Below are 12,045 nucleotides of genomic sequence, written 5' to 3' on the forward strand. Positions count from 1 at the left end.
CTCTAAACATTCTAATTGAATGGCCTTTTTTTACTTTTTTTATACTGATCCCTCCCCCCACCCACCAGCATATTCATTTCGCTATTTTAACAACTATTGATATAAAGAGGAAAAAAATTCTACGCTAAAATTTATTATACATGCCTTGTTACAGTATTATTGTAACAAAATTAATTGTTGTGTGTTGGAATTTCGTTATATTTTTTTCTATTTATTGCTCGCCTAGTCTTCTACAATTTTACTTTTTTTTCTATATATTTAATTTTCCATGAAGCTCGAAACAACAAAAGCACAGCACGATAAACAATAAAAATGAAGACTTAAAGCACACGAGTGATATCTAGAAATGTTGTTTTACTTTCATGAATGAACAGGACGAGAGGTGCGATGAGGGTGGAATGGGAAAAATAGCGAAATTTTTATGTAATAATGTTGGAATTTTATTAATATAAAATTTTGAAGTTATGAAAAAAAAAACCTTTAGCTATTCAGATCTTTGAGATCCAGAGCTGCGCTAGGGCGATGTTGTTTAAAAGTAGGGCGGCCATCTGTTGTATTTTTGCCGGGACGCTGCTGTACTTTTCTACCTTGCTGCTGTGTCCCGACAAAGCCTCAAAATGTCCCGACTTTTCAATAAGCCGAAAACTCCATACAAATATTGGAATTTTTGACAAATCTTGAACATTTTCCTATTGAAGGTACGGGTTCAAGCCCAAGACTGGAAATATTTTTTTCGTAATTTCAATAATTTTCTGCACTTTTTTGCAAGTTTCTAACGTAATTCAACTGGTTCTTTGAATATTATTTGAATATTGAAACCCGATTTCCAATAGTGTCCCGATATTTTGCGAAAATCCTCTGGTCACCCTATTTTAAAGGAGAGGAAATTGAGGAACATTAAGAGGATTTGATGGAGTTTGTTGGGATATACTGAATAATAACGACAAAAAATTTTTTTTTGAAAAAATTTAACGGTCGCTTTTGAGAAAGCCACAATCTGATTTCATTCTTTTAGGTAATTTAGTAGCTCTCGCCCCTTTTGTCTCTCACTGCACTTCAAGTTTTTGGCTCATATATATTATTGATTAAATTCAGTCATGGATTAGCTGTAAAAGTCAGGAGTGCTTAATTTTTCTTTTTGTTATATTATATGCTTAATTATGGTTCGTAAAAAACATTTTATGTGTTGTTTCAGAGAGATCGGTTAATTTTTTATCAAAACTAAACTGGTGTGAAAATTCTCAGTCACAAACAAATAATTTTCATTCCTCAAATCATTTGCATTCTTTATAAATTAATGCACTATCATAATGAACACAGCAATCATAATGAACAAAAATAAATTGATTGATGTGATTCGATAATTTAAGAGTGAAAAAAATTATGAATTTCAATTAAATTAAAAATAAATAAAAAATGAAAGAAAAATATATTTACAGCTCAGAAATTATCATTATTGCTTATATTTACAATTTGGATTAAACGATGAATGCAATAATTGAATGTAAACAAAACGGAATAAAAGAATAATGAGAATTGAGTGAGAAATTATATCAGAAAATGTGTAGGTAGCAAGTACTTGTGAGCTTTATTGAAGAAAATTTAATCAACAAAGGTTTTTTTAAAATTTTAATTTTTCTATTCAGCAATTTAAAATTAAAATTTATCAAAAACTGTTTTAATTTTAAATTATTTACATTACACAGAAAATCTTCAATAAAAATTATATTATTGTAAATTTTAACTTTAATTTCTCACATCATTTTTTCAATTGGAATTAATAATTTAAAAACAATTTCACCAAAACAAAAATGTTAAAATATTTCGACTCAATTAACGAACGAGTGCACACAATTGATAAGGAAAATTGAAAAGGAAAATATGAAAAATTTGCATTCAGAACTGAAAAAAAATGTTTCGTTATTGCAACGTTATTGGTTGTGGTAGATGGAAATATTGTTGAATGCATTTTGCTTGAATCTGTATCGTATTTTTAAAAATATTTGTAGAGGCTGGTGATTTGGTCAGATTGAGCCTAGGCCCTAGTTATGATATATTCTACGATATACTTATCTGATAGCTAAGTATTTACCTTTAGGTTAAATTCTAAAATCTCAAAACTTTCCGTTAATTTTTTTTTTAATTTCTTTTCATCGTTACTTTTAATTTTCTTCGTAACGTAAATTTTTATTTTTAAATAAGTTGAGTTAAAACTGTACAAATTTTTGGACAATCTTATGTCGAAAAACTCGAATTGAGACAACCATACTCTGTCAAAAATTGTGTTAATTCATTTAATCATATTCTACATAAATTCTATTTCAATAATTTGTTTTCAATGAATCTTTGTTTGTTCACGATAACTCTATAACAACACGATAAAAAAATTCAAATTTATTTTTTGTATTAAGTTACAAAAAATTTAAAAAAAAAAATTAAAAAAGTCCTCGTGTTTTTGATCGAAGGACTTAAGAACATTTCTGTCCCAGCGATCAGCAATTAATTAATAAGTCAGTTCCCGATCTACAAAACGAGATCCAGTATAATCCAAGTCCATTGGTCATTATTACATTAAAACTTTAAAGAATTTGTTTTCGTAGCATTTTTAGATGATTATCAAGTTGTTTTGAATCCTTTGACACTGTTTTAGGTGCTTAATGTAGGTAAAAATATGATCCAGTACATATCACTTTAAATAAAAAAATTTTTTGAAAAGATTTTGCTTACGTAAAAAAATAATTTTAAAATGATCCTCGCTACGTAAAAAAATCATACGTAAAGATTAACGTAAGATAAAAATAATCATGATTTTCTGAAATCACAAAAAAAAATGATTTTGAAAAATCAAAAATATTTTCGATCCTCACGAACTCTGCATTCGAATTCTGCAAGGGAAGAAAATAATAACATTAACATTATCCAATTTTGGAAGAAAAAAAAGGAAAAAAGGAATCAATTCATGTTTCAAACGTTGTCTTATCACATAAGAAAAAAAACTTTTTGTTCAAAATAACAAAAGCAGACAGAAAATTGCTCAGTATGTTTTCTCCAGGTGTTTCAAGACAATAAATCTTCACACATTAATTTATATTTCCCATTTTTATTCTCCAACTATGTCTATTTGTGTTTCTTGTCATCATTTCCATTATTAGCGCATTTTACAAACGTCTGTTCGAAAGGCGCTATTTTCTTACTTTGTCTGTAATATCGCGTAGATACTTGAAATTTTCTTTTCGAGCTATAGCTAATGTAAAAACCTGACATTTTTCTTAAATTTCAGGCTAAATTTTGGTAAGAATAGAACGGTAAGAATTTCGGAACATGAAATAACGCTAAATTTATTTTATGTCTAACTTTAAGATTATAAGAGAATATTTTGCTAAGCATGAATGGCATCAATTGTAAATACGCTTCTGTCTATGGTAACATTTTTTACTAGTTTTTCATGTTTCCGATTTTCTTTTCATTTGATTAGATTGAACCCCGACATGTGGCTCCAAAATACGTACTCATTATGTAGTTCATTAAATTTTTTGATTGTGACTCATTCACGGGTGTGGGAAAATATTGAACATTAAATTTTTTTTTATGTTTTTGACAAATAATGAGCAACTTAGGGGAGTTTTTGTTTAGATAAGGCGGAAGGGGTAAAGTAATGGTTTTAATGGTGAAATTAAAACAAATTATGGACTAAATTGTCCTGAAAAAATGATAATTTTTAAATTAAGTTCAAAATGTGAATAATAAATCTTTAAGTTTTGTAATATTAATTAAAATAATACAAAATATTCTTAGCTGGAGATATAAAAATACTAAAATTAACAATAAATTTAAAAAATTATATGACATGAAAAAAATGTAAAATTGTCAATACAAATTCTCCAAATGTAGCTGTTTTAGAAAACCTGTTCAATCGCTTATTATTACCATTCTTACTTAATAGGAGCGAATCAACAAATGTAAGCATAAAAATATTAATATAACATGAATACTTTCCAATTTAACTTCATAGTCAAATTTACAAGTCTCAATTTCTGCAAAACAACCTCAAAGTCTCAAGCCAACCACTTCAATTACTCAAATTTAATAATTTATTTTCTAAAACTAATCTCATAAAAATCCATTAACTCCCATCGCAAAAGAAAAATTTAATTTATGGTCCCCGAGTCGATTATTCCAAAACAACTTCTTTACATTCACAAATGAAAAACTATAGAAAAGGAAAATTCTCACAAATTTATCAATACAGTTGAACCAAAGACCTCAAAAAATGAATAAAACTAGAAAATTTATTGCTCGTTTTTCATCCAAAAACACGACGAAGGTGCACAGCAGCTTAATAATTCATCAAAAAGAGAGTGTGTGGCGCTGTAAAAGGGATGTGCTATAGTTGAATGGAATTTTTTAAAAGAATTTTAAATTGTTATAAATTTATAGAAAGATTCAAGATAAATTTATATTCAAAAATAGGAATTATTTTAGTTCAGCAAAGATCAGAGAAATAAATAATTCCTTCTCTAAATACGACGCACCTTTTCCAAAAATATCGAAAACTCAAGTTTTCATCCACAGTTCTCAAAAATCAACTATCAATACCTCCAAAATGTCACACAACTAATGTTCAACTTTCTCAACATATCAGTTTTCAAAAATATGAGCATTTAAGCTGTCCCACAAGACAATTTTTCATTCAAACAAAAAAGGCACTTCATGCTCACACAAGAAAGTCAATAAAAATCAATAAAAAAGCCAACAAATAATCCAAATGAATAAAGGAAATTTACTTCGAATAACTTTAACACTCGATTGAGTGGATAAATTTCATACTTCATTAAATCCCATTGAGTATAAGTAAGTCTTGTAGACGAACAAAAAATAAAAGAAAAATTGCTCATACAGGTGTGAAGTGAGATGAGAGAAATATTCATTTGATCCTAAAAATACAAGAAGACTGCGTGCAGGTTTAAAAATAGAGGAAATAAAAAGTTCTCAGGCTTGATCGTGATGACTTTTTAGCGCATTTTTGAAAAATTTTTTTAAATAAGACACAATGTTCGGTCGGTCGGTCGTTCGTTTGTTCGGTCGGATGACGTTATAAACTTTTTATCTAGACATCGTGGAGAGCTCGGAATGGTTTTAACAGTGTTTACTGAACAAAGATTAAATTTATGATGGCTTGGAATTTACTGGATTTTGTTGTGTGGGTCTGGAATTGACTTGGATCCTACTGGATCTTGTTTTTTGTATGGGGAAGTGACCTGGATCCTACTCGATCTCGTTTTGAATGTCTGTAAGTGACCTGGATCCTACTGGATCTTGATTTGTGGGTTTGGAAAAGACCTGGATCCTACTGGATCTCGTTTTTTAGGTCTGGAAATGACTTATTAATCAATTAATGATCGCTGGGATAAAAATGGGCTTAATTCCTTCGATCAATAATTCATCCCATATCTGCATACAGGAATATAATTGTCTTCCTGAAAACAAAAAGAGTCTCTTTGCAGATTGTGTCTGCGATTTTTTTACAAATTTTTGATTAAACTGAGTAAAATATGAATCTGTAGCAGAACTGGTATAATCGGTATCATTGTTCGTTAGTATTTGGGTAAATTGGGCAATGGTGTTGCTGAATTTATGCAAGTTTACCATAATTTCTCTTAAGATTAATGAAATTTATTTTAGTTTCGATTGTGCCCCAAAAATAACAAAAATATAGCATATGTTTAACATAAATGAATGATAAGAAATTTCATACATGTAAGCTTATTAGCCTATACATATATTTCAAAATATAAGATTTAAATTGACGAAAAACGCGTTTCTTACTTCTTATTCACTAAAAATTTCAATGAAAATTAAAAATTTTATGGAAAATTGAGTACCAAAATAGAGATTTTAAGCAGAACAATATTTATTATTTTTAATATTTAGTATTTTGCTTATTATACATATAAATTGAAATGTCTAAATTTTGCCTCACTATGGTATACCTAATTTGAAGTCTATAAGTGTAGAGATTTAGATAAATAAATACATAATCCGATTTTAACTACAAGAGCTCAAACATCAATAAAATCAATGAACAAGAATTATACCTTAACAATTTTTTGACTTTGTCTCTGACTGACCTCCCTTTCTCATATTCACCCTAATTCCCCAAATTCAATCTAATCTTTCATTCTATTCTCTTTATATGTATGCATACAATTGCTAATGGAAAATAATCTGTATGCTTTTGTATGGATGACTGCTGAACCTTGAAGGATACTTTTCTTTCGTTAACAAATTCAATAAAATTGAGGATGTTAAGGGAGAAAGAGGAAGAATCAATTGAATCACAAAAAAGCAAGAAAATAAATAAATAAAATAAATCTTTCAATATTGATCTTAAAGATATCGAGAATTAAAGATTTAAATAGAAATCAGAACAAAAAGACAAGAAAGATGTTGAGATGACGAAAAAAGAAGGTCAGGAAGTTTTTTTTTTTGAATATCTTGATTTTTTTTTTGTGTCTCCGTTTTTGACTTGGGGAGTATAAGGCCGTTTGAGTTAAAAATTTAATGGGAGGAGACAATTTGTTTAGATTGGAAAGAGGGGTTGGGATATTTATGAGGCGATTTAGATTTAAAACATAAAAAAGTAACTTTAATGGTTAACTTAGATGTATTTGTTATTATTTTTTCTGGTAAAAAAGCAGTAAAGGAAATGGGCCGTTCAATTATTGCGTTACGCAAAAAACGAATTTTTTGGTATTTGCAGCAAATCAACAACTGCCTTGAAAAAAAATCATTTACTATAAATATATTCACCAAACTGCAATCAACAACTTTGAAACTAACCATGAAATCCTTTTTTTCTCGAAAATTTAGTCTTCTTACTTATATCAACAAATATTCTTCTAATCTTCGACTGTCTTTAAACATTTTCCTTTCATCTTTCGGTAAACATTTTCACTCTGAATTCATCACATGCGTATGAATTTAAATCAATTTTCAATGTTGAAGTAATTTTTCTGTCGGTAAGCGTTTAAATAAGATGATTGACTGTGTTGAATAAATTTGAAAACTCGAGTTAGAAAGTTACTGAAGTTAGGGATACAAAGCACATTTTTTTAAGGGGCTTAGTCGTTCGAAAATTCAGTGTCAGAAATGTGATGTAATTTGCTTTTTTCTCTTTTCCTGGATATTTATGGTAATATTTAAATAGCTTATCCTGTATGGTTTTTGAAAACGACGAACGTTAGCCTAAAACCTGTTTAAAGTAGTTAAATTAATGTTTTTTTGTAAAAACGTTAAGAAAATTTTGAATTTTCCATACAAATTTTTCGAAGTTTACAACAACAAAAATATTCACAAAAATTCGAAAAAAATTAAAATTAATATCTTAATTTGTTAATTAATGAACTGGCATAGAACTAGAAGCTGTATTTATGTTGCCTTTTTGTGTTTTGATACTCAGATTATTTAGCAGAAGTCGTTTTTTAAACTTTTGAGTGATTTTAGAAAATGGAACTGTTTTTTCGTCTAAGCCCTAAGATTATATCGTTGAATTATTATGTAATGGAGGTATATTGAGGTTTTGGTGTTACGTTGAAAATATTGAGATTATTTGCTAAACTTTGTGGTAAGCTCCAAAAATGTGAAGCTATGTAAAAAATTTTGTTGACTAAAGGCTGATTTTGAGGTTATTTTATCTTATTATTTGAAGATATTTTGTAAAAATCTTATGTTAATTTGACACATGGTAATATTTTATGGCTGAATTCTAGGATTATGCACCCAAAATGCTCACAATTACCTTCTACTCAAAAAAATTTCAGTACCAGAAACGAAAATTAAATATTAATTTATTAGTACTTTGAAGTGCTTGAGGTGCTTGAATTATTGAATTATTCAGGAATATACGTGAGCAGGTAAATGAGCGAGGTGAATATCTTAGACTATATGAATAAGGTGATGGAAGAAATTATTTTGAATTTATAATGCGGGTAATTTATTTATTGATTTTCCGCTTCTTCAGCAATTTTGGTTGATATTTCAACAGTTGTTGAAGGAGATGGATTAATTATGTGATAATTGATAGCATATCAATTTATGAAATTTGAAAAATTTTAAATACTGTAAATCTTGCATCGAAACACAAGAAAAATCTCCTTAAAATGTTTATTAATCAAAAAATATTCTAAATGAAAATAAATTTAGTGCATAAAATTTTTTTAAAAAAATATTAAAGTTAAACAAAGAAAAATCAGGAAAAATGATAAAATTAACAATTTTTAAAATGTGAACGAACCCAACTCAAAGGAATCACCGATGACAATAATAGGAATATATTCATCACATTTTATTACAAAAACAAGGAAGTTTGTTTTAAAAAAATATTCATAATTTTGAAGAAAAATGAATTTGACAACCATTTCGAAAGGACACTTTTTAAAGCTCAACAATCATTGAAATTGAATTTTGAATTCTCGTCCAAAAATTGTTAAGAATTTTCAAATCTAAAAATCACAGGAAGCATTTAAAAAAATCAAAATAAATAAAATTTAAGAGCAATTTTTCAAGAAAGTGATCTAAAACGTTAAGAAAATCAAAAAAAAAACTCAAAAAACTTTCAACTGAGTTCTCAAAATATTACAAAAGCTTTGTAATATATGCGGTGGAATTTCTGCAAACTATTTCAAAACTCCAAAAAATTCTAGAAAATTTTCAAGTAGTCCAAAAAGCTATTACTGAAAACTGTAAATGTCAAGATTACCCACCAAAAAATCAAACCTCATCAAAATTTAATCACATAATACGTGAATGGCTCAAATTCTCATAATAAAATTACGCTATGGCATTGGATGGCTCATATGTTGGCTCCTATTCATACAACATCATCGGTGCAGTGAATTTCCCGACCGTGAATGTTGCGATCCTGTCTTTCCATTCGACATAACAGATTCGGAGCCGTTACCACCGGCACTACCCACAACGACAGTTTCATCATCATCATCATCAGCACATCAAACATTAGCTGCTAATAGTATTTTACAACATACGGGTGGTCAGGCACTGCCTGGACGATCTGGTGAGTAATTTTTTTATGTGACTATTTTCCCACTGGGAAAATTCACAAAGAAATGTGAAATTAATTAAATCAGAAAAGTTTTCGGACCGAAAATAATTTTTGATCTTGTCTCAAGTGACATTGCGGCCGATATGGTCAAGTCAATATTTCTAGCCACAAATTGAATTGCTTTCTTTTTCCTTGTTTTTACTTATTCTGTGTGAATTATTATTGTGAATTAAGTTCCATCTCACATTTCATGATGTCCTGAGATAAATCTATTCCTTTTTCTTTTTTTTGGCTCCCAAATGATTCGAAATGATTGAAACAAAATTTTATTATCGTTGACTCTTTTTTGGAGCTGGGTTGGTAGTTATGCTGAGGGTTCGGGTTATTGAAAAATGATTCGAACGAGATTTCTGGTTAAAAGTTGTAAACGTGCAATACAGACGAGATCTGCATAATAACTGGTTGAAATCCAGCGTAAACGGATCGAGAATTCGTTTTAGCATTCAAGAATTCGTTTTAGCACTTATGTTTGAAATTTAGAAAACCGTTAAAAATTATTACAAAAATATAACTTTTTCTTGAATTTAAAACATTAATTTTAAATTTTACTATTAATTAGTTGATACTTTGTAGGAATTATTCTATATACATGCTTAATTCAGTAAATATCAATTGATATTAACAATAAAAATTTCGTGTTTTTACCGTTAAATTTTAGTTCAAATTTATTGTGCTAAAAACCTTACAAATTCATGCAAAACCGTACAAAATTAACGGTCAGTTTTTCTATTCGTTTACGCTGGGTTGAAATCTATCGAATTTTTAGACAAATTTTCATTTGCATTTTGATTAATTTTCGATATCTATAAATTCTTTAAATTATCTCACAAAATCTTTTGAATTTGCAAAATATACAAAGTTAACCTCAAGTATAAAACATTTTAAAATTAAAAGAATAAATAGAGACATCAAATCCAATTCCCAAAATCACTTCACTTGACAATCCATTTTTCATATTGTCATGTCTATACAGAGACTGAATTCTCATGGAGACGATTTAAATTAAATCAATTTTTCAAAATTGAAAGTGTAAGAATATCCGAAGATGCTGTTATACTATATGTTATACTGTTGTTATGCTGTGGAAATAACATACACTGGAGTCGAAACTCTACTAAAAGTACCTCCAAAATGAAATCCTGCCAGTTTACCTACATACCACATATTCTTGAAAACCTCTACTGTTGTATTATTCCTCTTAAAATCCATGAATTCAAAATTTTTGATTTCAGACTTTTTCTTCCAAAAAGGTTATTAAAGTTAACTCAAATTTATATTGCAATTGATCCTCATGAGAGATTTAGGTCGAATATATATAAATATTTTCTGAGTCAGTCATCCTCAAACAGATTGATTTTAGGCTACGAAATTAATACTTAGAGATAAATAAATTTGGAAGAAAATTTAGAGCCCAATAAATGAGTCATTATAAATGTCAATCAATTAACCAAGAATCCAATTTTTTCCTTTTAAATTGAAATCCTTTATTATCAACTCAAATTTCATTCCCCACTCGCACATAAGTAAAATCCTTCCTAAATTTTCAAAACAATTTTCTTATTTCAGAATGAAATTTTCATTGTCATTTTCTGTAAGGAAGAAAATTTTGTCTTCCTTCCCGGTCCAATGACATAAATTCAGATTTTTGTCACGAATTTCTTCTTCTTCATTTAGCCTTATACAACCATTTTTCTTCATAAATTTTTATTTTTTCTTACTCGCAAAATTTCCCTTGACAATTTCCATCACATCGGGCATTTTCACTTCGTTGTAGCAAGGAATTGTGAACATTTGTCATGGCTTAATAATACAATGTGGTTTATTTAAAAGCTGAGGCTGTTAAATTATTTTTGTGTTTGTGTAAATTGGTTAAGATGTTTTGAGATTTATTTTTATTTTTTATTTTTTGATATGTCTTAGTACCTATTTATTTTTTATTGATATGTTTTATAGCTAGTTATTTTTGCTTAAAATATGCAAACTTTTGGTTCAATAATACAAACTCTGTTTTTTCTTGTCGGGATGCCGGGACCAAAAAATAACGAAAATTTAAATCCCGATCCTGAAAATGTATCGGAACCGGGATTTCGATAAAGCATATAATTTTATCAAAAAACACTAGAGAAGTGGAACTATTAATTCTTATTTTCAATTTGGGTGAATATATTGCTTTTGGTTTTTTGAAATTTGAGTTGAAAATTTAAAGTTGATTAAGGTTTTTTGATTTTTGTTTTGAAATGCAGTGAATAATCATATAAACTCATATGAAATTCTTTTAAATGACTCTATCTATTTTCAGCTAGTTTGAGATTTTTCTAAAATTTAAGCGTTTAGTGCAAGTTCAGTGCTTTTAAAATTGAATAAAAAACTATTTGAGAAGAATATTTCTCGTAACTAAAATTTGTTTATCATAATCAATTTTCAATCTATTAAAATTCTTTACAACCGATGTTAACCACGATGACATTTTTGAGTTGTTTCATAACAGCACAATGGTTATGGAAAAACGCTATTTCTTTTCCAAGCTCTATCTGAAAATGTTCTCATTAATTTTATGATTATTGCTTTCACTTTATCCACAACAATTCGTATTTTTGCCACTTTTTTTAGCTGCTCGATTCATTCAGTTGGTGTATAAAAAAAATCAAAAAAGGAAATTCCTGATTTTCGTTTATTTGTGGCTTATTGTCATTGCTCTTGTTGTTGACTTTGCTTTATTGTTTGATTTTCTTTTTATTGAACCGTAATTGTTAGGTGCGTCTAGACTGAATGTGTGTGAGTATGTGGTTTTGTGAATTAGGAAACCAATTTGGATATTTTGAAGTTAACTTGACCGGCTTTCAAGTATTGATTTAGAATTTGATGTTATACTATTTTAGGGTCTATTCATGAGCTTAAGGTTGTGTTACCTACTTTTAAAGATA

The 12,045-nt window shown here is 28.4% G+C and overlaps 1 protein-coding gene across 5 annotated transcripts in view; it reads left to right on the top strand.

Moving 5' to 3' along the window:
• Positions 1–12,045, top strand: part of LOC139099366 (uncharacterized) — a 129,655-nt gene that overhangs the window by 71,602 nt on the left and 46,008 nt on the right. For 2 of the 5 annotated variants that reach the window (XM_070651801.1, XM_070651802.1), the window contains exon 1: positions 8,508–9,073. The exons of 1 other annotated variant lie outside the window; for it this stretch is intronic. In XM_070651801.1, coding sequence (XP_070507902.1) covers positions 8,806–9,073 — 268 coding nt within the window. In that variant the 5' untranslated portion in view covers positions 8,508–8,805. Of the gene's footprint in view, positions 1–8,507; positions 9,074–12,045 lie in introns of those variants that run through there. 2 more of the 5 variants (XM_070651804.1, XM_070651805.1) reach the window with 1 other exon arrangement.

Source organism: Chironomus tepperi, unplaced genomic scaffold, assembly GCF_022539635.2.
Source record: "Chironomus tepperi strain 1889 unplaced genomic scaffold, CSIRO-AGI_Ctep_v1 contig_467, whole genome shotgun sequence".
Lineage (NCBI taxonomy): Eukaryota > Metazoa > Arthropoda > Insecta > Diptera > Chironomidae > Chironomus > Chironomus tepperi.